This window comes from Phascolarctos cinereus, unplaced genomic scaffold (assembly GCF_003287225.1).
Source record: "Phascolarctos cinereus isolate Bilbo 61053 unplaced genomic scaffold, phaCin_HiC Scaffold_1;HRSCAF=81, whole genome shotgun sequence".
NCBI classification, from domain to species: Eukaryota; Metazoa; Chordata; class Mammalia; order Diprotodontia; family Phascolarctidae; genus Phascolarctos; species Phascolarctos cinereus.
The window spans coordinates 92,653,905-92,680,353 of record NW_027555514.1 but is presented as its reverse complement, the minus strand read 5'-3'; the positions used below and the strand labels follow the sequence as shown (position 1 = coordinate 92,680,353).

General features: G+C 46.9%; 1 protein-coding gene across 1 annotated transcript in view; it reads left to right on the top strand.

Moving 5' to 3' along the window:
- The window catches only part of SSPO (SCO-spondin), a 95,715-nt gene that overhangs the window by 34,602 nt on the left and 34,664 nt on the right, over positions 1 to 26,449 (top strand). Inside the window, 26 exon segments of the mRNA XM_078152987.1 lie at positions 42 to 169; positions 4,761 to 4,902; positions 5,002 to 5,155; positions 5,341 to 5,407; positions 7,834 to 7,891; positions 8,374 to 8,553; positions 8,960 to 9,106; positions 11,325 to 11,495; positions 11,650 to 11,814; positions 13,834 to 14,013; positions 14,106 to 14,228; positions 14,432 to 14,561; positions 14,725 to 14,850; positions 15,294 to 15,385; positions 17,231 to 17,404; positions 17,845 to 18,009; positions 18,413 to 18,665; positions 20,220 to 20,266; positions 20,471 to 20,641; positions 21,115 to 21,246; positions 21,507 to 21,652; positions 22,505 to 22,599; positions 22,848 to 22,900; positions 23,295 to 23,498; positions 23,670 to 23,840; positions 24,005 to 24,084. Coding sequence (XP_078009113.1) covers positions 42 to 169; positions 4,761 to 4,902; positions 5,002 to 5,155; positions 5,341 to 5,407; positions 7,834 to 7,891; positions 8,374 to 8,553; positions 8,960 to 9,106; positions 11,325 to 11,495; positions 11,650 to 11,814; positions 13,834 to 14,013; positions 14,106 to 14,228; positions 14,432 to 14,561; positions 14,725 to 14,850; positions 15,294 to 15,385; positions 17,231 to 17,404; positions 17,845 to 18,009; positions 18,413 to 18,665; positions 20,220 to 20,266; positions 20,471 to 20,641; positions 21,115 to 21,246; positions 21,507 to 21,652; positions 22,505 to 22,599; positions 22,848 to 22,900; positions 23,295 to 23,498; positions 23,670 to 23,840; positions 24,005 to 24,084 — 3,554 coding nt within the window.

Sequence of the window (26,449 nt, the reverse complement as noted above, 5' to 3'; positions counted from 1 at the left end):
GGCCTCTGACAGCCCCTGATTTCTCCCTGGCCTCTCGTCAGGTGTCCTGGTCCAGGGTGCTGGCTCCTCTGATGCCTATGTCACCAGCTTTTCACTCCAGTTTAGTGTTGATGGGCGTCACTGGCATGACTACCATGAGGTTCTGCCAGGCATTCTGCCTACACCCAAGGTACCCTCGCTTCAGTCCTCTCATTCCTCACCTTCGTGAGGCTTGCTTAACTAACTGGTTTTCCTGCCACCAATCAATTCATCAAGGTGACTGATTCCCCTCTGAGGTGCAGCCCTGGGGTAAACACTGTGGGGAGTGATCCCTGTCCTTGAGAAACTTACAATTTATTTAGGGATAGGGAGCGCAACAAAAGAGTGACATAGACAGCCTTTAAGTGCTAAAGGACTTCAGAAGAGAGACAAATTACCGAGCACTGAGTGGTCATGGAGGAAGAGAATTTGAGCCAGTCTTTGAAGGATGACTAGGAGCTCGATAAACACTTACTGTGCAAGTGCTATGATAGGGGTGGTTGTTGGTGTTGTTGAATTGTTGTTCAGTTGTATCGGACTCTTCGTGACCCCATTTGGGGTTTTCTTGGCAAGGATACTGGTGTGGTTTTCCATTTCCTTCTCCAGCTCATTTTACAGATGAGGAAACTGAGGCAAACAGGGTTAAGTGCCTGGCCCAGTGTCACAGAGCTAGTAAGTGTATGAGGCCAAATTTGAACTCAGAAAGATGAATCTTCCTGACCCGAGGCTGCAGCTCTCCATCCACTTCGTCACCTAGAATCTGCAAAGACGAAAATAAAACAGTCCATGTACTCAAGTAACTTAATTCTACAGGGAAGGTATGATGTACCTGAATAAATAGAAATGCAATTTGAGGAGTGAGTACATTAACAATGGGGAAGGGGATCAGGGGATGTTTTCCATAGGAAGTTGCACTTGAGCTGTGCCCTGAAGGAAGTTAAGGGGAGATGAGGAAGGAGCGTATTACAGGAAATCTGGTATGGTTTGTGGAAATGTATGGCAGTGGGAAGTGGAATGGCGATTTGGGAAACAGTCAGTAGTCTAGTTTCATTGGAACACAGAGCATGTGAAGGGTAGTAATAGGAAAAAAGGGTGGAAAGGTAACTCGGATCGAAATTGTTGAGAGCATCACGTGTCAGCCAAAGAGTCTGTGCTTGATTTTAGAGGCAATGGGAAGCCATTGAAGTTTTCAGGGAGGAGTAACATAGTCATACCAGTGCCTCAGGAATAGTATTTGGAAAGCTGCCTGGAGAATCGAGAATAGAGAGACTGGAAACAGGGAGACTATTACAGGAAACCATTACAATGAAATAAAAAACTATTACAACAAAATAAAACAAAACTAAACAGGAAACTATTGAAATAGTTTTTTTAAACTATTAACTATTATTAACTATTAACTATATATTAACTATTAACTATTAAACTGTTATTTTTTAAACTATCAGTTTTTAGAACTGGTGAGGGACTGAGTGAGAGTGGTGACTATATGAATGAAGAGGAGATAGATTCAAGAAAGGACGTGGAGATAGAGTTGACCAGATTTGGTGATCCATTGAATAGCTAGATAGAGTGAAGGAAAGGCCCGTGTCGTTGTTGGACTTGGGCACCGGGGATGATGATGGTGACCCTCAAAAGAAACAAGGAAATTTGGAAGGTGTTTAGGTAGAAAGATGATTAACATTTTGGACATGTTATTTTGGGATGCCAGTGAGCATCCAGATAGAGACATCCAGCAGGCTGTTGGTGATGGGGAACTAGACTTCAAGATATATATATACATACATACACATACATACGTATACACACAGACACACACTGCTAGGTGGCTGCTAGGTGGTTCAGTGGGTACAGCACCAGGCCAGGAGTCAGACAGACTTGCATTCAAATCTGGCTTCAGACACTTAATACCTGTATGACTCTGGGCAAGTCACTTAACCCTGTTTGCCTCAGTTTCCTCATCTGTAAAAATGACCTGGAGAGGGAAATGGCAAACCACTTCGGTATCTTTGCCAAGAAAACCCCAAACAGGGTCATGAAGAGTCCGACATGACTGAAATACTAAAAAAAATGTACTATGTGTATATAATAAGAACTTATTTTGGCAGGATAGATGGAGAGCCAGCTTTTGAGTCAGGAAGACAAAGGTTCAAGTCTTGCCTATAACACCTAGTGATTATGTGACCCTTAACCTCTCAATGCTCCAGGCAACTTTTTAAGACAGTGGGTTGCAGAACAGGTGGTGACTTGTGCTGGTAGAGGGAGTTTCCTCACCTTATACCAAAGAAGTCACAGGTTTAATCCCTCTCCAAAAGTATGCATGCATGCATGTGTGTGCGTGTATAAAATTTTCAGTCTAATTTGATATATTTATATTCTAACCATAATCTCTTTTCTGAACTTCAGTCTCTTATTGTCAGTTGCATGCTAGACATCTCCATCTGGATTTATATTTACATAGAGAATACATGTGTATGTACAGTTATTGTCTCTAGTGTTATCTATGTGGTGATGATAACTGAACCCACAGGAGCTGCTGAGATCAATAAGGGAGAGGAGAAAGAGGGTCTAAGATGAGGCCATAGGGGACACCCATGGGTAGGGAGGGGTTGGGAGATGTTATGATGAACTAGGAAAGAAGAAACTGTTAAGAATATAGGAAGAGAACAAGGAAGGAGAAGTGTCTCAGAAACCAAGAGAGGGGACAGCTAAGTGGCACAGTGGATAGAGGACCAGCCCTGGAGTCAGGAAGACCTGAGTTCAAATGTGACCTTCATACACACGTGTGACCCTGGGCAAGTACTTAATCCCAATTCTCTGCCCCCCCCCAAAAAAAAAGAAACCTAGGGAGTATAGAGGATCCAGGAGGAGGTGCTGATCAGCGGTATCCAGAATTGTAGACAAGCCAGGGAGGATGAGGACTGGGAAAAGGTCATTGGATTTAGCAGCTGTATCTGTTGATACAGAGAGGAAAGATGGAATGTCACGTAGGAGAAGTAGCAAGGAAGCCCGTCCGGCTGCAATGCAGAGAGCGGAAAGGGGAATGATGGGTAATAAGTCTGTCAGAGTAGGGTGAGGCCCGTGTGTGAAAGATTTTTAATGCCAAACAAAGGAGGTAGAATTTTATGCAGAGGCAATAGGGGGCTATTAGAGCTTTTCTAAATCAAGGAGTAAGGTGGTCAGACCTGTGTCTTAGTTAGGAATAGCATTTTGACAGCTGTGTGCAGGATCGATTTGAGAGAGAGAGGGAGAGAGAGAAAGAGAGAGCGCTAATGCAGAAGCAAGGAGATCAATTAGGAGCCCATTGCAAAAGTTCAAATGAGAGGTGATGAGGGTGTGAACCAGGGTGGAGGCCATGTGCATGGAAAGAAGGAGACAGATGTGAGGGAGATGTTGAGAAGGTGGAATCAACAAGACTTGGCAACCGATTGCATGAGGCAGGGGATAACTCTGAGGTTGAGAAGGTTGGTAACTGGAAGGAGGGTAGTACCCTCAACAGAAATAGGGAAGATGGGAAGAAAGGTGGGGTTTTTTTTGGGAAAAGATAATGAATTTTGTTTTGGACATGTTAAGTTTGAGATGCCTATGGGACTTCCAGTTGGAAATGACTGGTAGATAGTTGGTGATGAGCTCAGGAAAAGACTAGGCCTAGATAACATAGATCTGGAAGTCATTTACATAGAGATGATAATTAAACCTATGGCATTTGGGGAATATCTATAGTTAGGGGTAGGACATGGATTGACCTATCAAGAAACTGTGTGAAGGAGCAAATAGACAGAGGAAAGAGTGTCCAGGAGGTGCTGAAATGTTGTAGAAAGGTCAGGAAGTATGAGGACAGAGGACAAACATGGGAGAGCAACTTGAGGAGATCGTGGGATCATGGGAGAGTTTTTTTTTAAAGTTGGGGGAGACCCAGGCATGTCTGTTGGCAGAAGAGAAGGGTATGGAGAGACTGAAGATTAGAGGAAGAGAGAGGATGACTGCAGGGGCAATGTCAGAGGAGACACAGAGGGGTGGGATTAAGTATATAAGTAAGGAAGGATAGAAGGATAGAAGATTAGCACTAGGGGCTGAAGTATTCAAGACCATGGAGGTGGAAAAGTAAAGGGTGATGTGGTGATCTAAAAACTATGATCATCTCAGTAGGTTACTGAGCTTGAGTGAAAGCCTGTTGTGGGTGAGCTGAAGTCTAGCATAGTAACTGGTGCATAGCAAGTGCTTAATAAATGTTTATTGATTGATGGGTGCTGAGGAAGTTGATGACTTGGGAGGCCAGGGTGTTTGAGAGGACACTAACATCTGTATTAAAATCTCCAAGCATGAGGACAGGATTGGGGTGTTGAGGAGGAATGTGAGACAGGTATTGAACTCCTTGAGAAAGAGAAGAAGAGTGGCCAGTATATTATGGTAGCAAGAATCTGGGAGATGGATGGAATCTCAAGGGAGGAGAGGTTTCAGAGTGATGGTGACAGAGGAAGGGCCTGGAAGTGGCAGAGGGCACAAGGAGCAGGTTGACTTTTCCTCCTGGCCTAGCGTTTTGGAAGAGGGGCATGGGAAAAGAAGCAATCCAGTCTGGTGAGAGTGGCCAGGGGATGTAGTAGTTTCTAAAGAGCTGGGTTTCTGTGAATGCCAGGAGATAGAGTGTCCTATGAAAAGGGCTAGGGAGAAAGGGAATTTGTTATTATAGAGTATGTGGGGGGCCTATATCACCTGTGCTGGGTCTTTCCTCACTCTAATAGGTCTTCCCAGGGAACTGGGATGACTCCACACCTGCGGTGAGGACTTTTGGCCGGGTTGTGCAAGCACAGCATGTCCGAGTACTACCCCGAGACTTTCATCACAGCATCTTCCTGAGGGTGGAGCTGCTGGGCTGTGATCCAGGTATGAAGAAGTGTGTGTGAGTGTGGATGGGGAGAAGATCTAGGAGCCATTATTGAGTAGAACCCTAGCAAGGCTCCCCTCCTTATATCTACCCTGCAGTGTCCACTCCAGTGGTGCCACCATGTCCAGGAAATGAATTCCTCTGTGCCAATGGCGTGTGTATCCCATCGGAGGCTGTGTGCAATGGTGTAGAAGACTGTGGAGATGGCTCTGATGAAGAGTACTGTGCTGCCCTTCTTTCAAGTACTGCCAGGTACAATCTGGGCACTGCCATCCCACCCAACCACAGGAATTTCCAGGGATGGAGTGTGTGCTGCCATTCTGCTCATGGGCATCGTCAGGTTTTGCATATGCCTAACCATGGAAAAAGAGCCAAGGGCTTGAGGGTGGAGTCGGAGGCCTGGAGTGGCTGACTTGAGGTTCCTTCATTCCTTTCAGGCCCAGAGACCATACCCCATCGGTCTTTCCTGCCCACCTGATGCGCCCAATTCCCTGGACCAAGGAGGTGAGAAGCCAGAAGCCTAGAGACATAATGATGGAGGCATTGGGAGAAGGAAGAAGCTTCCCATGCCCACATTCCTGTCCTCCAGGAAGCTTTCCTTGATTAACCCTTCCTGATCACCTCTTTACTCTGTCTCTGTTCTACACTCACTGGTAGCTGAGGCAGCGGGTGGTGCAGTGGATAGAGCACTGGCCCTGGAGTTAGGAAGACCCAAGTTCAAATCCACCTCAGGTACTTACTAGTTATGTGACTCTGGGCAAGTCGCATCACCTCTGTCTTTCTCAGTTTCTTCAACTGTAAAATAGGGATGATAATAATAATAGCACATTCCTCCCAGGGTTGTTGTGAGGATCAAATGAGATTGTATTTGTAAAGCGTTTAGCTCAGTGCCTGGAACAAAAGAGGTGCTACGTAAATGTATATCTCTCCCTTCCAGTCCTGTGCTAAAATCTTAGAATTGTAGATTTAGAGCGGGAAAGCAAGAGGTAATATAGCCCATTGCCCTTATTTTACATGTGAGGAAATTGGGACTCAGAGAGGCTGACATCCTCCGAGGTGACATAGAGGTCACACAGGTAGCGGAGCCTGAATCCATCCCGAAGATGCTGCCTCAACAGTATGCATCTGCCCCGATGCACCCAAGCAGCCTCAGTCCCAATGCCTCCACTTCTCTGTCTGCATTTCCACTCCCTCGGCTCCATTTGGCTTCCTCCAGCTTCCCTGCTTCTGGCTTTGTTCTTCTTCTGTTCATCCTGTCAGGAGCTGGGCTCCTCTTCAAGTTCTCTCCTGGACGTACAAAAATGGACTTTTCAAGGTCACCCAGAGGCATGTTCCATCATTCTTCATCCTGTCTTCTTTGTTTTCTTTCTGATTCATCCCAGGGACCAAGATGAGCTTTCTAAAGAGATCATCCAGCACAACTGCATCTTTTACAGTTAATTTAACTCAGGGGTGTGCTGGTAAATGTTTGACAACCAGCTTTCTGAAAACGAAAGACACATTTTAAAAAGTTTAATCTGTATTGTTGACATCTTCTCCATGTCTTTCTTCAATATGGACAAAACAATAAGCCAAGCTCTGATTTGTGGCATTTTGATGAATTCGGAGGAGTAAATGTTCATACGTGAAAATTTAACAATCAGTTCTGGGGAACTGGTTAGAACTGGCTGTAGCACACCCCAGTACCTCCTTGTGGTTGCTTTTCTGTTCTTGGGTGCTGGACTTTTAGGAGTCACTTCCTTATGCTAGGAAATAGTTCCTGTTTTCAGGGTGCTGGCAGTCTGGTTCAGGAGACAAGATCATAGATTGATCAGGCAGCTGCAAGAGAGCTTAGAGATCACTTAGGTCAACCTCCTCATTTTACAAATAAGGAAGTAACTCATCCAGAGTCAAATAGGTAATAAGCAGTAGGTCCAGGTCTCAGAACCAGGTGCTGTGATTGCAGATGCAGCATTTTCTTCTGCATCTTTATGCATATAAACACCCACACAAATAGATGTGTATGTATGTGATATATAGAGCTATATACACAAATACACATATACGTACGTGTGTCTCTATGCACATATTATATAGATAGAAAACCTATGCATGTACAATATGTGTGTGTGTGTATATATATATATATATATATATATATATATATATATGTAAAACACTATATCTATAAAACTATATCTCTACATAAAAAACATGAAGGCGGCACAGTATATAGAGTGCCAGGAAAACCTGAGTTCAAATCCAGCCTCAGACACTTACTATCTGTGTCACCCTAGGCAAGTCATTTAACCCTGTTTGCCTCAGTTTCCTCATCTGCAAAATGGGCTAGAGAAGGAAATGGCAAACTACTCTAGTATCTTTACCCAGAAAACCTCAAATGCCCCTAAGAGTTGGGCATGACTGAAATGATTCGACAACAACAACAACAACAACAATATATCTGTATGTGTATATATGGATATATGTGCATATATCTACATGTATGTGTATGTATGTGTGTGTATGCCCACACACATATTTTAGTGTTGAAAAGGTAGTTGAGCGGTATTGCGCCAGTTTAGAGGACAAAGTAGATATGCCCTGGAGAACAGTGGGAATAGGTCCCCATAACTTTCCTGTGAGTCGCCTGAGGGCAGAATGCCTTCCCTGATCAGAGGTGGGCTAGTGGTAGTGTTGACTGACTCAGGGTAGGCTAGTTTTCATGTGTCTTCCTGGTCTGGGACAGAAGCAGTGATGCATAAGAAGGATAAGTGATTGGGGCGGGGTGGTTAGAGGGATGAGCAGTGAGACCATAGAGATGGGGAGATTACTCCTTAGGGCTTCTGATCAGAATGGCAGTTGGTACAGACACACCAGCCCACGGACACATGGACAATGGGAGAACTGGAATCAGGGCCAGGATTTGGGGGTTGAACTCTTTTTCTTCCTAGGGTCCATTGGATACTGAAGCCTGGAAACCTGGACAGGGGTCTTCTATTCCTACCATAGGTAATAATGATGGCTTTTATTATAGTGGTTTCTAAAAAACGCTTAAATTAATTGATTTATTTTGTTTATGACATTACCTTCATTTCCAAATCTGTCTCCCCACCTTCATCAAGGAAATTGTTCTTTACAACAAAAGCTAGATAAGAAAGAGGAAGTGGGAAAAGCAGTTCTAATTCTTTTGTTGTGCCGAGTACAGGATTTCATTTGGCTCTTACCACAGTCCTATGAGACAAATGCTATTGCTATCCTTATTTTTATAGAGGAGGAAAATGAGAGAAGTTAAGTGGCTTTGCCCAGGGTCATACAGCTAAGTATCTAAGGTCAGACTTGAACTCAGGTCCTCCTGACTCCAGGCCACTGCTCTATCCACTGAGCCACCTAGCTAATCTAAAGCAACATCTCTCAGTTCCTTTCTTCCTGGTGTTTAAATGTTTCCTTGCGGGGTCCCAGCTTGGCTAAACTCTTGTCTTTGCTTATCACAGGGACAGAACCAGGCCTTGGCCCCCTCCCAGAAGGCATTTTTCCAGCTTCTGAATCTCCCTACCCGAGTACAAAGGAGACAGTGCCTGAGTCCCTCACCTCCTTGCCACCAGGGGCACAGCCTCTTCAGCCCAAAATTGCTGCAGTGACTGTGCTCACCCCACATACTCTGCCCACCATAGGTAATACTCATTTCTTACGTTGGTATAGACGTCATGGCAACAGTGGCCCAAATTTGTATGGTGTTTTCATGTCATGCTCTCATTTGTTCCTCACAATAAGTAGGTGGGTGGACATTATTCCCATTTTATAGATGAGGAAACTGGGGGTCTGAGAGGTTAGATGACTTGCCCAAAGTCTCACACTTAATAAATGGCAGAACCAAGACTAGAATTGGTTATTTCCTGACTCCTGATCCCAGGATCCCGTGTCCTCCAGGATGATAAGGAGGGAGAGAGGGTGAAGATAGGGACAAACTGGGCACTTGACCCCACTGAAACCTTGGACCCAGGATAGTTGAAGGGAAGTAGTGATTAAGGGAGGTGGCTCCTGCTTGCAGACTGAATGGGACTGACATGTTGCCCCCAGGTCCAAGCACTACCCGGTGGTCACCCTTCCCCCGAGTTTTGTGCAGCCCAGACCAGGTTCCCTGTGAGTTCCTAGGTTGTGTGGACCCCAGGCAGGTGTGTGATGGGCAGGAGGACTGTCTCGATGGCTCTGATGAACTACACTGTGGTAAGCATGGGGTACTGGGGGGAAGAGGTAAGGGATGGGAGTTAGGGACAGGCAAAATTTTTTTCAAAAGCTTTGCAGAAAATAATTCCCCCCCCCAAAACCTGAGACCACATGACTGGTACTATATTGTAAATTCCATGAAGGCAGGTACTGGGGCTTATCTGCACACAGTAGTCACTTAATAAATAATTATTGAGTGAATGAATACATTTTTAGGCTAGTGTAGATGTGAGAAAGAAAGTTAAGAGTTCTTTTCTCATTTTCATCTTCCAGAGAAAGGGAATGGCAAATGATCCCGATTGGGATGAGCTAGGTAGAGGAAAAAGCAACCTGAAATGAAAGGGAGTTGGCCGACTGTAGCCTGTATCATGAGCCATATGTGCTCATGATAATAATGATGATGATGATGATGATAACAGACACTTATATAGTGCTTACTATGTGCCAGGCACTGTGCTAAGCACTTTATAATTATTATCTCATTATATCTTCACAACAACCCAGGGAGGTAGGTGCTATTATTGTTTCCATTTTACAGGTGAGGAAACTGAGGTAGAGGTTAAGTGACTTGCCCAGGGTCACATAGCTAGTAAATGTTTAAGGCTGGATTTGAGTTCTTCCTGACTCTGGCCCAGAACTCTAGTCAGTATTCATTCATTCAACTATTTATTGAACACCTGCTACTTGTAAGGTGCTCTATACCATGGTAGATTCTGAGGAAGCCCGGAAGCTAAAGGGTCGATCGCAGGCACGAGATATTGTTGGGGAAGCTGTCGTAGCATGATAGACTCACAGAATGTCAGTGCTGGAAGGGACCAGAGAAATATGATGAAAACAGCTCGGGATCTGAAATCGGAAGTCCAGTGATTGAATTCCTGGCTGTGTGACCTTGGATAAGTCACTTCAACCCAATTCAATTACACATTTACTAAGTGCTTCCTATATGAAGACATAGTGTTAAGTTCAGGGGAGATGAAAACAAAACTGAAACCGTTCCTGCCTTCCAGGATCTTCCATGCTTTTGAAGGGAATACAACATGTCCATAGGTAAGCCACTAAATAGAATAGACAGAGATAGATGATACATTTCAGCCTGAGCTTTGGAGGAAGGAATTCTCTGAGGCCAAGGGGAGTCCAGGTATAAGGGACAGATGGTTTGTGTGAAGACAAAGAGGAAGGATATGGATTGTCATGTACAGGGAATAAATGGCCAGCTAGAAGGCCAGCTTGACCACAATGGAGAATATGTGACAGGGATGTAAAATGAAATAAGACTAGAAAGGTAGGTGGGAGCCATACTGTGGAGAGCTTTGCATTCTAGGCTAAGGATTTTGTGTTTGATACCAGAAGCTGTTAAAGATTAAAGCTACTTTAATGGCTATTAAAGCATTGAAGATTTTTGAGTGAGGGAGTGACATGGACAGATTTGTGTGTTAGGAATATCAATTTGGAAGCTGTGTGGAAGATAGATTGGAAAGGAGAGCCTGGAAATGGGAAGACCAGTTAGGAGGCCATTGTAGTAATCTAGTCCAGTGATGAGAGTCTAGCTGTGTAACCCTGGGCAAGTCACTTCACCCTTTTTGCCTCAGTTTTGTCATCTGTAAAATGAGCTGGAGAAGAAAATGGCAAACCACTCTTGTATCTTTGGCAGTCTGATGAAGCCTGTAGACAGACTCAGAATAAGTTTTAAAAATAATTGAATTAAATAATTTTAAATAACTGAAGGAAATGCTGAACTTCAATGAGAAGTTAGTGAAAATAAAGATTTTTCTTTTCTGTCCAAGTTCATGGATCGGCTGTGGAATCTATCCACTGATCTGCTGGGGGTCCATGGACCCTAGGTTACGAACTCCTGCTCTAGCCCCTCAAAAAGCACAATCAGAGCTCTAAACACATTCTGAGTCAATGTTGACCAAGAAAAACATCATTCAGCTTTCAAAGGTGTATATTTCTAGTTAGTGCTTAATAGATCCCTTTTCATCTGTTCATTCACTCACTTGCACACATACATAATTTGTCACATGGTACATGGAAAGGAATCTAGGAAGTTGAGCTGATCCATAGTCAAGATAATTTTTTTGGAGAAGAGCAGGGTTCCTAGGTCTTATTTCAGCCAGCCCTGTGCCTAACAGGTTGGAAATTTAGCTGAGTAGGTGGGAACTGTAGCAAAAATGCAAACAGATGACCACTCTCCTTCTCTGCTTTGCTTCATGGGCAGTGAGACCCTCACTCTTTGTGGTGTCCATGGCCACACAACCCACCTTGCCAGCCATGGGGGCTGTCTGCTCCCCCAAGCAGCTGAGCTGTCGCAGTGGCGAGTGTCTCCCCGCTGACCGGCGCTGTGACCTGCACCCTGATTGCCAGGATGGCTCTGATGAGGATAACTGTGGTATGGGAACACTTGGGCAGCCAGCAGGGAGGGAGGAGCTAGCTGTGGGTAGTACCCTGAGCGCCTGTTAATGCTTGGACCTCTCCCTGATGCCTCTGTCCATAGGCCTTCTTCTTGGTTCCAATGCTGTCCCTATTTCCCTTCCCCCCTTTAGTGGACTGCATGTTGGCACCCTGGTCTGGCTGGAGCAGTTGCAGTAGAAGCTGTGGGTTGGGGGTGACCTTCCAGCGGAGGGCCTTGCTTCGAGCCCCACTGCCTGGTGGTGGCTGTCCTCAAGAAGATTTCCAAAGTCGCTCCTGTTTCTTGCAGGCCTGCCCAGGTAATCCTGCAGTGTGCATTCCTAGTAAGGAAATTCACCTCCCATGCAGGGAACCCTGGCAGCTGAGGAAGCCCAGGGTCATGATCCTCCCTCCACCCAGGGTTCATAGGATTTGGGACTGGAAGGGTGCACAAGCCCTTCAGTTTACAGATGGAGAAACTGAGGTTCAGAGAGCACAAGGTCACCCAGATGACCCCAGGGTCCAGCATCTCACCACAGAAAATGTCCTCTTTAGGAGGCTCACTGCACTGGGAATCTTGGAGGATTGGGCCCTTTGTAACACCACACAACCCTCTTTCCTGGTCAACCTAATCTTATGCTCTCAACCAGGACTTCCTTTTTCTTGTGGAGCCCAGGGAAAAGTCTTCTTTCACCTTTCTTCATTTGCTGCCACCACCAGAAATATCCACCAGAGGGCAATGTGGCCTTGTTGCAGTTCTAGAGGATGAATCCCAGCCGGCTCATTCCTTTTTGCCTTTTATTGGCTTCCCTCATCTCACCTTCCCAGCCCATCATACTTTTTTTTTTCTGATTATTTACTGTTGACAAAGAGGAGAAATGGGGGTGAAACAAGAGGAGACCTGGTAAACCCTTATAGAGTGTCTGCCTTTCCCCACCCCAATATCCCTGCCAGGCTCTTTTGTTAATTGAGGTCCCATTCTCCTAGATCCTAGAACTTCTCCAGACAACAACGAACATTTATTAATTGTCTGCAAGACAATTAGCTGAGACTTGGACCCTGCTCTCCTGGAGTCTATTAGGAACATAAAACACACTCGGAGATAACTTAACACACAGTATTTATTACCTGATAAATGCCTTAATCCCTTTGAGGAGGTTTTCGGATCATAGTTTTAGATCGCAAATGTTGCCTAGCCCAACCCCCTTTATTTTATAGATTAGAAAACTGTGTCCCTAAAAAAGCTTAGGGTACTCATTCTTCCATCCTCTAAGAAGGATGAGTCTGCTAGGTATCTTCAAGCGCCTTTAGCCCTTGCCAAATAGAGACTCTGATGGGAAAGGAAGAGAGCTTGGAATCACGATGCCTGGATTTTAACTCCACTTTCTGGAATTTCAGTCATGGCAGCTAGGTGGCGCCATGGATAGAGCACTGGGCTCCGAGTCACAAAGACTCGTCTTCCTGAGTTCAAATCTGACCTCAGATGCTTACTAGCTGGGCGACCCTGGGCAAGTCATTGAACCCTGTTTGCCTCAGTTTCCTCCTCTGTAAAATGAGCTGGAGAAGAAGATGGCAAATCAAACTAGTATCTTTCCTAAGAAAACCCCAAATGGGATTAAGAAAAGTAGGACAAAACTGAAAAATGACTCAGCAAAACTCTGGCGTTTGTTATGAGACTGTGATGCTAGGCCAGTCACTTCATGTCTGAGCCTCACTTTCCTCATCTGTAAAAACACCTGTGCTTCGTACCTCATGAGGTTAATTGTAAAGAAAGTGCTTGTTAACTTTAGGGAAATGTGAGTGGTTAATGGGCAGCCCGGATATTGATCCCAGGGTTTGTTTGTAGAGGAGTCCTGGCTTTGCCTTTATTTACTTAAAATCTGGGCCTCTCTGGCCTTGTGGCTGAACTGAGCACACATAGATCAATGCTTCTGACCTCTCCTCTATTTAGGCTGTCCAGATGACCTCTCTCTTATCCTTCTGGGATTGATTCTGCTATTTGGGAGCTCAGGCCACTACCCAAAGCACTTTAGTGAGAGGGTTCCCTACCAATATCTGCCCTGTGGGCAGCATGAATGTGACTGGAGCCAGTGCCCACCCACCCCCATCCTTGGCACTGCCTGGCAGAATGGAGAGGACAGAAGCTACAGATACAAATCCCAGCCTTCTCAAATGAGCTAATATTTGTAAAGTGCTTTGCACAGTGCCTGGCACATAGTAGGTGCTATATACATGCTCATTCCTTTCACTTTTCTGAGGTCCAGAAGCCAGCTTCCCTTCCTCTGTTATACGAAGACAATCTCCATCAGTTTCTGGGCCTATCTTCCCTTTTTCCGCAGTACCTGGTGCTTGGACTTCATGGGGCCCCTGGGAACCCTGCAGCGCCTCCTGTGGGGGAGGCCAACAGAGACGTTGGCGTAGCTGCACGGATCCCCCACCGAAGAATGGGGGTGCTCCTTGCTCTGGGGCACCAGAGGAGAGCCTACCCTGTGGTCTGCAGCCCTGCAGTGGTGGTACAGGTACCAGGGGACAGCCTGTTGTGCTAGGTAGTTTGGGCAGCTGGGATCATTTCAGTGTTCATTCCCTGATTCCATAACCATCTGCCTCCTAGACTGTGGCCCAGACCTTGTGTATGTGAGTGCTGAGCAGTGCCAGCAGGGACTGGTGCCCCAGTGCCCACCCTCCTGCCAGGATCCTGAAGCTAGGAGGAACTGTAGCACACACTGTATGGAAGGTAAGATAGGCCTGCCTGGCTGAGAGAGTGGGCAAGGTTCACACAGACATATCCAGATCCTCTAGCTGACTGCTTGGAGCTGACCTTTCCTTTCCTACCCTACTCCCTTTCTACTTTCAAATTCTTCAGTCCTCTCTTCCCCTATTTCTCAATTCCCTCAGTTTGATACCTCTCCCATTTCTGACCATTTCACTTACTCCTAGGTTGCCGATGCCCTGCCGGACTCCTTCTCCATGATGCCCAGTGCCTGACACTTTCCCAGTGCCCGTGTCTAGTGGGCACAGAGATAAAGCTGCCCAGAGAGTCCTTCCTGCTGGACAACTGCAGCCAATGGTGAGTGCGGACTTGGCTGTGAGTGCCCATCCTAAGGAGCACAGAAGAAGCCACTGTATGGGCTTGGGGTAGGGACAGGGCTGAGTCTGGGAAGAGGGAAATTCTGTCACCCATAGTTCTCCACCTTCTTCTTATTTCTGACTCCTCTGCCTTCTTCCTTTAGTGTGTGTGAAGATGGAACTCTTCACTGTGAGGATGGGGATTGTCCTGTGCCCTGTGGCTGGTCAGCATGGTCCTCTTGGGGACCCTGTGACCACTCTTGTGGCTCTGGAACCAGGGCCAGGTTCAGGTATGTGTGTTTGTGTGTGGAGGGGAGGTGGGGTGGAAAATAGGGACAGGAAAAGAAGATTAATGGGGGGGTGGGAAGGAAGAAAGAGAGTGAATGGAAGGAAATGAAGGGAGAAAGTGAAATTGGAGTGGAGGAAGGGAGAGTTGAGAGCATTGGAGAGAAGGAGTGTGGGTTAAAGTGAGGAGAGGAGAGTGGATTGTGGGGAGGGATGGGATACAGGGGAGGTTGGAAGAGGAGGGTTGAAAAGGGGAGGAGAGACGGGTAGGAAGGAGAAGGGCAGAGAGCTGGGCTGGAGGGGATGTGAAGAGAAACTAGGGGTACAAGGAGGGAAGGAACCTCTGACCTCAGCCAAACAGAGGACTGGAAGGGTCGCAAAGACACAAGAAGGTAGGTGGTGGGGAGAGAAGGGAAGACTGTGGCCTTTCCTTTTCCTCCCTATTCAGGTCTCCTTCCAATCCAGCAGCAGCTTCTGGAGGTGCCCCTTGTGAGGGAAATGGGCAGGAGGTTCAGGCCTGTCACACAGACTGTGGCTCTGGTAAAGTCAGGGGATGGGATAGAGCATAACCACACCTTTATGGCACAATGCTATTCCATTCCATTCATATACCACAACTTGTCCAGCCATGCCCTATTGGAGGGACTCCTGCCTTGTTTCTCGTTTTTCGCTAGGACAAGAAGAACTGCTATAAATATTCTGGTAATGGGGGTTCTGGTACTTTTTTCATTACACCACACGGCCTCCTGAGATTAGCAAAGAGAGACAGATGAGTGGAAAGCATTTAGAATGCTGTTGCAGGGTTCCAGGGCTGAGGTTATTTGGGTCCTCACTAGGGCTGTGACAGGAAAGAAAGAGCAGTTTTTATGATTTCTCTTCCCTGTTTACCTCTTTATGTTCCACTTGAGCCTTGTATTTGAAGGTCAGATTTTCTATTCAGCTCTGGTCTTTTCATCAAGAATGCTTGAAAGTCCTCTATTTCACTGAATGACCATTTTTTCCCCGGAAGGATTATACTCAGTTTTGCTGGGTAGGTGATTCTTGGTTGTAATCCTATCTCCTTTGCCCTCCGGAATATTATATTCCATGCCCTACGGTCCTTTAATGTAGAAGCTGCTAAATCTTGTGCTATCCTGATTGTGTTTCTACAGTACTTGAATTGTTTCTTTCTGGCAGCTTGTAATATTTTCTCCTTGACTTGGGAACTCTGGAATTTGGCTACAATATTCCTAGGAGTTTTCCTTTGGGGATCTAAGAAAGAGCAGTTTTGAGTGAGGTTTTGAAGGATGTGGTGCCTGAGCGGATGTGGGGGATGAAAGAGAGGGAAGAGTCAAAGATGACTAGGATGTTCTGAGCTTGGGAGGATGGTGGCATCCTTGACAGTGCTAAGGAAATGGGAGGAGCAGCAGTTCTGGGGGAAAGGGAGATAATGGTGGTTTTGGATAAGTTGGGTTTAAGGTGCTAGTGGAGCATCTTAGGGGGAGGTGGGTGAAGCAGGAGGGAATATCTCTCTGGCGATGGGAATTGAGGATCTGGAACTCAAGAGGAGGGGATCTTCTGCATAGAGGCAACAGCTGGAGTCCCAAGGATGAGTGAGGTGACCAGTAACAGGAATGGGGGAGAGGGACAAGATCTTGATTTCATTGGCACAGGGAATCCTGGGTGAGGAGACCCCCTCTGCCAGTGTAGGTCAGCATCTTTTCTAGCTAGTTGGCACAGTGCATAGAATGCTGGGCCTAGAAGCAAGACTTGAGTTCAAATACAGCCTCAGACACCAGCTGTGTGACCTTGGGTAAGTCACTTAACCTCTGTTTGCCTCAGTTTCCTCAACTAAAATGGGGATAATAGTAGCAGCTGTACCTCAAAGGCTGCTGTGAGGATCAAATGAGGTGATATTTGTAAAGCACTTAGCACAGTGTTTAGCACACAGTAGGTGCTTAGTAAATGCTTGTTTCCTTTCTTCCACCACTTACAGTTTTAGAGAGTTGCCCAGGATGTGGAGAGATTAAGTGACTTGTCCAGGGTCACACAGCCAGTATATGCAGAGGCATCGCTTGAACTTGGGTCTTCCTAGCTTAGAGGTCGGCTCTCCATCCACTACACCATCTGTACTGCCCCTCAGTAATAGTAGCTGCCTCTTATAGAGTTGCCTTAAGGTTTATGAAGGATTTTGCATCCATTACCTTCATTTGATGCCCAAGGAAGAGAAGAGCAGACAGCAGAGGACAGAGGCTGAAGGAATGTCCCCTCTGGTTCTTCTGACACTCTTTGACTTTTCCTTGATCCTGCAGATCCCCGAAGCTTCCTCTAAACTTCCTACTCTCTCTGCCTCTCCACCTTCCCTTGGCCCTCCTCACCATGGTCTTCTTCCTCTTTTCTCCACAGAGCTTCTGGGCTGGACTCTCTGGACACCCTGGTCCTCTTGTTCCCAAAGCTGCTCTGCCCCTAGAGGACCCCCTGTCTGGCGACACCGCTCTCGCCTCTGCCCCAAGTCTGAGGGGGTAGTCTGCCCTGGGGAGCCCTCTCAAGAAGAGCTCTGCAGCCTCCCTGCATGTCCGGGTGCTTGATTATGTCCTAAGCAGAGGGATGGGCAGGGGACAGAAGAGGACAATGCATCTGATGGGAGAAAGATATGGGGAAGAGGGTGCTGACTCTGAGGGGCTGACTCCTAGGCAGGATCGGCTCATGGAAGCCACACTACCTAGCCAGGGAAGTGGCATGATGCTGAGAGGTTCCCCAGTCATTGTGCTCAGAATCCCTCTCACTCTGTGTCCCTGGGGAACCCTGGGGCCAAGATCAGTATTCTACTGGTCCACACTTGCTGCTTCCGCCTTCAGAGGGGACAGGGTCATGGTGGGGAGAGAGAGAAGGCATCTGGACTCTCCAGGATTGCCCTCCCCCCTCTGTATTCCATCCTGTTGTTTCTACATCCATCTGCTTGTTTATGTTCAAACCCCTGCTTGTGTCTTCTTTGGGGGTAACCCTTTCCTTCCTGACAGTGTCTAGTATTTGGACACCTTGGGCGCCATGGTCCTCCTGCTCAGCTGACTGTGATGGGGGTATTCAAACCCGTGGGCGCAGGTGCTCTGGCTCAGTTTCTGGGATTCCTGAGTGCCAGGGGCCCCATAGCCAGACCCGAGACTGCCACACCCAGCCCTGCTCAGGTATGGAAACCCTACCTCTTTCTCAGCCTTTCCCATCACCCAGCCATGGCCACACCCAGGCTAGCAAGCATACCAACACTGCCACTTAGGAGTCTACCCATCCTTCCTGCACCATCATCCTCCTGCCCCATTCAGGTGAATTTCCTGTCTACTCCTTAATTTTTGAGCAGATGTTTTGTCCAACAAAATAAGAAGCTGTCCCAATTTTCTTCACCTCTTCCCCAAAAGAAAACCACATGGGCCCATTTTCAAAGGGCCTGGCAATAGGGCTAAATGTCCAAGGGCTTAAGCCCTTGGGAAAAGCCGGAAGACCGTGTCCCTTCCCCTTAGGCACAGGCCCCAGTGCCCTCCAATAGGGTCCTGATAGAGGGTAACCCTCTTTTTCTGTCTTGTTTGGTGCTAGCCCGTTGTCCTGAGGGCATGGTATTCCATTCCAAGGAGCAATGTCAACAGGAGGGAGGGCCATGCCCACGGCTATGCTTGGCACAGGACCCAGGTGTGGAATGCGTGGGCACCTGTGGCCCTGGCTGTAGCTGCCCTCCTGGCCTCTTCCTGCACAACACCAGCTGCATGCCCCTTAGTCAGTGCCCCTGCCAGCTTCATGGGAAGCTCTATCCACCTGGGGCTGTGGCCCGCCTGGACTCCTGCAACAATTGGTAGGTTACTTCTGGCCAGAGCCAGTAAGGCATTGAAGGGTAGACATTGGGAGATGGTGAAGGGCAGGGTCTCAAAAAGCAGGTTATGTAATGTATGAACGTAAAGGCTGTACCTCAGGACTGTAGGCCAGGGTGAATCAATTTAGCTGTCCTGGGGATTCTAGACCCAATCCAAGGGATCCTTTCCCTTGGTTAAGGGCTTTTTTCTTTCACTACTTTCTAATGGTCAGTGATCACTGAACCCTTACCTCAAGGTAAGGAGCCTCCTGGCACTCCCTGTGCCAGTCTTACTTGGATTGCTAGGTCAGAGACCAGCTGCAGTCATTCCCAATTGCCTCTGCCCTCTTCCTTTGCTGCTGCTATTGTCATAACAGGGTGCCCGATTTTAAGCATTTTCCTTTTCGACTCCTGCTGATACACACTACCCCAAAGCCACAAGCATGCACCACGGAGGGGCTTATTTACAAGGGAAAAGAGAATGTGAAAGTTCACAAATAATATACCAGGATAGGTCATTGGGAGTATGAATGGAAGGAAATTATCCAGTCTCTTAAATTATGAAGTCTGGTGTATTTAAGTTCTTCTAAAAGAGGAGTCCTTGGTCTTTCTTGTGTCCTGGACCCCCCTGGAAATGTGGTGAAGCCTCCGAACCACTTCTCAGAATAGTGTTTTTAAATAAATAAAATAAAATACATAGGAGTATAAAGGAACCTAATTATATTGAAAGAGTGATCAATTTTTTTTTTTAAGTTCATGGATCACAGGTTAAGAATACCCATTAAAGCTTTCAGTTTAATGATACTTCCCCACATGGTCCTAGCTCGGTGTATGATCTGAGGATATGTCCATTTCTTTTCTCTACCTCCCTGTTCCCCACGAAGAGACGAAATCTTCTACATCAGATAATGACCCTATTCCTGCTAAATGCTTCAGCTGTTTGAGTGTCCTGGATGGGACTCATTGGTTCATTCTCCAGCCCTCCATATCCCTCTGAGCCAAATAGAATGTTTCCTAATTGCAACACAGGATTTGTAATGGTCCTTCCATTCCTACCTGCCCTTTCCTGCCTCAACTAGGGAAAATATGGAAATAAAAATGGGTAAATATGATGGTGTTTCTATCACCTAAAAAATCAGAAGAATGTGACACACAGGCTAACCTCAAATTGTACAGAGAACAATCCATTTCCTTTCAATTGACTGAGAGGTGGACAAGGCATGGGCTGCTAAGTCTACCTAGGTGGTTACTCTTTTTTTTTTTTTGGCTAGGCAATGGGGTTAAGTGATTTGCCCAGGGTCACACAGCTAGTAAGTGTTACGTGTCTGAGGCCAGATTTGAAATCAGGTCCTCCTGACTTCAAGGCTGGTGCTCTATCCACTGCACTGCCTAGCTGCCCCCCCTAGGTGGTTACTCTTCCCACACCTTCAGTGGGTCAGATAACTTTTAGGTAAAAGATTTAATTTGGGAAGGGGGAGGGAAGGGAAGGGAAGGGAGTCAGCATTTCTTTGGGGCTGGGCTGGGTCTCACGCGGCCTCTTTTCTTTTTCTTCTCTAGCACATGCATCTCTGGAGAGATGGAGTGCAGCACCAAGACTTGCCCGGGTACCTTTGTGTCTCCTGTGTTTGTTGGTGAGGCAGAGGTGGGGTGGGTCCTAGGTGGTGAACAAGGGAAGCTGGCATAGACCCTGCCGTGTTTAAAGTGCCACGCACACCCCTCCCTCAGCTCCTTCAAGACTGTGACTTGTTGGTTATTGAAGGGTTGAATGAGGGAGGGCAATATGAGTCTTGATCTGCCTGCCCTGACAGTGGCCTGTGGATGGAGCCCCTGGACTGCATGGAGTCCTTGTAGCCGAAGTTGTAACGTGGGCGTACGACGACGTTTCCGGGCAGGCACAGCACCCCCAGCTGCCTTTGGAGGTGCTGAGTGCGAGGGTCCCAGTGTAGAGGCTGAATTCTGCAGCCTGCAGCTGTGTCGTGGTGAGAGAGAGGCCTGGAACCCTATGACCTGTTCCCCAGGAGGCACTCCCTTCTCAAGATTTCCTTAGATTTTCCTTGTTACATCCTCAAGAGATTCCCCCCAATGGACCTACCCTAGACACTCCAAGATAGACCTTGAAAATCCCCTTATAAGAGACCTCTCCAAGAGGCCTACTTAGAAGAGAGACAATGGGGAAAAAGTCACTGCACTTCTGAGCTTCATTTTTATCATCTGTGAAATAAGCACATTAGACTAGTTGATCTTTAAGGTCTCATAGAACTCTAAATTTGATTATATCATGTGACATATATGGCTTCCAGAAGAATTACCTTTGAGAAATTGGGAGGTGACTTGAAGGCTTTTGTGCAGGCCCTAGGCCCTTGTTGTCTAGGTAGAGGATGAGGTGAATCACCCCAGGAATATATGAGTCAGACTATGGGGAATGCTGGAATGATTCTCATCCCATCTCTAGGCCCTGGTATGGAATGGGGTCCATGGTCTCCCTGCTCTGTACCCTGCGGTGGTGGTTACAGGAATCGGACCAGAGGCAATGCCCCCCATAGCCCAATTGACTTCTCTACCTGTGGTCTGCAGCCTTGTACTGGTGAGAGCCATCTTAGATTATGGCTTTTTTCGGTGGAATTCCCTCCTCCTAGGTTGAAGGTTGGGACTAGACATATCCCTCATCACCACCTAGGTGAGACCCCTCCATTTCTGTAGTCATCCCAGACCTCTCTTTCCATCTCAAGAGCTTGGTACATTCCTTGGGTAGAGGGGCCTAAGTTAATTGAATTAATCTATCAGCTCAGTTCAATACACATTTGTGGAAAGACTGAGGCTGGGCTTAGTAGTTTGTGTCCCCAGGGCCAGTGCCTGGAGTATGTCCAGAGGGAAAGCAATGGCATGATTGTACTGAGGGCCCAGCCACCTGTGCAGAGCTCAGCACCCAGGAAAATACCAATGGAACCTGCCACCCCGGCTGCTATTGTCCCCCTGGGACCCTCTTGTTGGTAAGCACTGCTTGCTGGGGCGTTGAGAAGTAAGAGACCGTTGGGAGCACCTGAAACAGGCAAGGGGAAAGGAGGCAAAAGAGATAGCACTGGAGGTGGGGCAGAGCAGAGCTGCTGAAGGTGGAGGGGTAAGAGGCAGCTACCTAGGAGGCAGCATGGAATAATGGAACAATCACTGGGCTAGGAATAAGAAGACCTGAGTTCTAATCTAGGCTCTGCTACAATGAGCTGTGTATCATAGGACAAGTGACTTAATCTCTCTGGAGGCTACCTTATCTATAAAATGAGATCTATATCCATCCATCTATCTATCTATCTATCTATCTATCTATCTATCTATCTATCTATCTACAGACAGACAAGATGCTTGCTAAGGCTCCTTGCAACTTTAAAATAGTTCTTTGATTCCAAGTTGTCAATACATATTTGCTGAGCCCTGGATTTAGATCTCTAGGGAAGACAAAGCAAAGAAAGGAGAAGTGGTCTGGATCCTTAAGGAGTGTGTATTGAATCTCTGTGAAGCCAAGACATAAATACATGCAGTAGTTGCAGCATAGTAGAAGGCAGTAGGTAGGTTCTTGTGAGCTGGAGTTGGTCAGGGAAGGCTTCCTGGAAGGGGTGGGACCTGAAGCAAGATGGATTTGGAGAGATGGAGGTGGCCAGAGCTTAGATCTGAAGGAGCTGGTGCTGGGGGCATGGAGAAGAGCAGAGCTGAGATGAGTGTGGTAGGGGAATTGAGGTGGGTTGGTCAGGCAGTTCTGGGGGTCACAGAGCCCCAGTAGCAAAATGGAATGAAGGGAGGTCAGGCTAAACCAGAAGTCAGGAAGGTGCCAATGAGCCTATTTATTTCAGAACAACATATGTGTGCCTCGCCAGGATTGCCCTTGTACCTATGGTGGGCACCTTTACCCTGCTGGCAGCATTATCCTCCAGCCCTGTGAGAACTGGTGAGGCCTCTATTTCTCTCTCTTCATAACCCGTTGAGGACCCAGTTTCATCAATCTCTTTCTACTGCTAAGGACATCACATCAAAGGCAGGGGGCGGGCAAAGGGCTTGGCTAGGCCAGATGGCTCATGGCTGAGCAGAGAAACCTTGGTTTCTCCCATATGGGCCTATCATACTCCTTCAGCACTGAGAATGAGTCTGTCTTGTCTTCCTATTCCCTTCTCTCTTTTACTCCCTTTCTCCTCCCAGCTCCTGTGTCTCTGGGCTCATCACCAATTGTACCTCCCGGCCATGTGAAGAAGGCAAGCACACTCCCTCTCCACTGCCACTATGGCGGGGGGGGGGGGGGGGGGGGGGGGGGGCGGGGGGGGGGGGGGGGGGGGGGGGGGATGAAAGATGTGAAAAGGTGGTAATTGGGCTAGATGAGCTCTAACATTCTCTAACATCTAGTGCTAACATTCCTTGAAACTTTAATTCTAAAGGTGGGGCAATAATCAGTTAGTCAGTCAGTAAACTTTTATTAAGTGGCTACTGTGTGCTAGGCATTATGTTGAACATTGGAAGCACCCATGGAGTTGGGAGGGTTTAATAGCAGTAGAGGCTGAGAAATGAAATATCTGGTTTTTGTCCAAATGACATTCTTAGTGTCCTCACTCCACCAGTGCTGCTAAGGCCAATGCCCTCTTACCTCACCAGATCAAGCCACATGGACACCATGGACCCCCTGGAGTGAGTGCTCAGCCTCTTGTGGTCCTGCCCGTCGTCACCGGCATCGTTTCTGCCCCAGGTCTCTCCACCTGAAATCCTCCAGCATCATGCTTATCTCAACAACTTCCCTTCCCTTGCTTTGCCATGGTCCAGAGGCTGAAGAGGAGCCTTGCATCTTGTCCCCCTGTGATCGTAAGTCCCCTTTTACCCTTACCTAGGCCTGGTATCTACTGTGCTCCTTCCTGAACTGTTTGCCCTGTACCTTTTGTGGCCCTGGCTAATCCTCCCTGTGTCCAAGCTGAGTGCCTTCCTCCTGGCTCCCAACCCTCTCTAAACTCTCCCCTCTGTTCTCCACTATCCCAGGTTCAGGAGGCTGGGGCCCATGGGGCCCATGGTCAGCCTGCAGTCGGACCTGTGGGGGAGGCCTTCGGAGTCGGGCACGACTCTGTGACCAACCTCTGCCTCAGGGCCTCGGTGACTACTGTGAGGGCCCTCATGCTCAGGGGGAGACCTGCCAGGCACTGCCATGTCCAGGTACCTATCTACACCTGGGGGAGGAAAGGAAAGGACCCGGGAAATATTGTCTGTCAGGCTGAAGACGGGGAGAGAACTGGTGTCCTATAGAGGGAGGGTTAGAGAGAAAGAAGGACTGGGGAATGAAGACAAGTGTGGCTTCCTGACTTGTCCTGTATTCCCAGGGTCCAACTGCAGTGCTATCCCTGGTGCTGAATTCAGTCATTGTGGCCCACCTTGCCCCAGGTCCTGTGATGACCTTGCTGTGAGTCAAGTTCCCGGATACCCCCCTATGCCTTCTCTTCTTCTTTGGGCTCTTATCCCTGCCTTGGGGGGCTCTCACATTCTCAGTATGTAGCACCTGCATGTGGTGAAACCTGCTCATTCCTGACTTTCTGGGCTTCCCTTAATGCACTTTATTGCTACTACTCAGTGATCTTTCTTGCTTCCAAGAAACTGCCTCTGGGGTCTCTGCTTCCTTGTCTTTAGTAGTCCACCTCTCATCTACCAGGTCCAGTGTAGTCTAGATGGGCAAGGCAATGAGATCAACTCACATTTATAGAGGACTTTTTAAGGTTGACAAAACACTGGACTGTCCTTACCACAAGTGTGTGAGATTGGTGGTGCAAATGTTACTATTTCCATTTTACAGACAATGAAGTCAAAGGTCAAAGTGACTTATTTGTGGTCACACAGCTAGGAATGACTGGAACTGAGATTGGAGATTAGAATGTGAGCTCCTTGGGGACAGGGCTCATGTTTTTTTCGTTTTTTTGCATCCCCTAGTCCTTTGCCCAGTGTCTGGCACGTTTTTGTTGGGGTCCAGTCATTTTAGTTGTGTCCAACTTTTCTTGACCCTATTTGGGGTTTTCTTGGCAAAGATACTGGAGTGGTTTGCATTTTCCTTCTCCAGCTTATTTTATAGATGAGGAAACTGAGGCAAACAGGGTTAAGCGATTTGCCCGGGGTCACACAGCTAGTAAGTGTCTGGATTTGAACTCTGGTATTCCTGATTCCAGGCCTGGAATTCTATTCGCTGTGCCACCCAGCTGCCTTACTATGTGCCTGGCACATAATAGGCACTTAATAAATGTTGTTGACTGACTGACTGACTATGGTCCCACCTTAGAGCTCTTGTTAAACTTCGAGTGAAAACTGTAGGCTCTCAAAGTGCTCAGTGGTGGTCAGTAGTTGTGAAAGAAACTGGATCTTTTTGAATCTACATATCTTAGTCGATCAGAATTACCTAAAGACGTTTCAGCATCCATCCAATGCAGAGCTCCTTTCCTAGCCCTATGATGAGGGTACAGAGGCAGCATGGTATAGTAGATAGAGGTTAGGAGTCAAGGAGATATAGGTTCAGATCTTGCCTCTGACACTTCAGACAAATCATTCAGGTTTTCTAAATCTCAAGTCCCAGATCTGCAAACTGGAGATAATAGTGCCTGTTAACAGCCACTTCACCGGTTGTTGTGTGTCTTAGATGAGATAATGTTGTGGGTATAAAAATGCCTGGTATTATTCTTCCACAAACTCCACCTGGACCCTGTCCTCTGGTTTCTGCAGCCGGTTGGTTTTTTCTTCTTTGGAATCCTCTCCTGCTTCCCATTGAAGCCATCAGCACAGCTCTCTCACCGTTCTGGTCCTTACTTCTTCCTAGGTCCCAGGTTCACTGGCTTTTGGATTAAAAAACGGCCCTGCTGGTACACACATCTCTTCAACATAAGCTGGTGACCTTCCCCAGCTCTCATGCTAGGAAACTCTGCCCTTCCTCTCTCTGCTCTTAGTTTAGTTTGCTCGACTGCAAAATGGAAAGGTTGGATTGGATGGTCTTGAAGGCTCTTTCTAGCTCTATGTCGTTGTAAGTTGCTGTTGTTGTTGTTTTTGATAAAGGTCCTCTGGCCTGCCTGCCAGATCAAAGAGATCCTTATTCCTTGTCCATTCTCCCTGACTCTCAAATATATATGCCTTCTCTCAAAATGGAGAAACGTTGTCTCCCACTAACTGTTCTAATTATTACTCTTTTTAAAAAGCTAGGGAAGCTTACTTGTTTTCTTTTTTAAAAAGCCCAAGCCTATGGCCAGTGCAGGAATGTTTTGCTTGACTCTGCATGTTTGTAATAAGGACCTTGCTTTCTCAAGGTGGGGAGGGAGAGAATGTAGACCTGAAAACAAAATTCAGTGAAAAAACGCCCCACCCTTCCTTCCATGCTTATACAACAAAATGAATATAATTTATATATTTTTATTTAAAAAATCATGGATGCCTTTTGATTTTCTATCACATTAGTTTCTGAATATACCCCTCCCGCTTCCTGTCTCGTGAGCCTTCTCTTTCAATAAAGATTAAAAAAGAAAAAGGAAAAAAAGCTTAACAAAACCAACCAGCATATTGACTACATCTGGCAGTATATGCAATGTGGAGTAAACATAGAAATATGAGTTTTGTTGTAGAGGCGGTATAGTTAGTAGGTAGGGGCTTTGGAGTCAGGAGGTCTTGGATTTGATCCTGCCTGTGACACACATACTGTCTGGGTGACCTTGGGCACATCACTTAATCAATCTCTTAGCATCCCACACAGCTTCCTAAGATTACAGTGTTGTGTTCAGTCATGTCTGATTCTTTGTGAC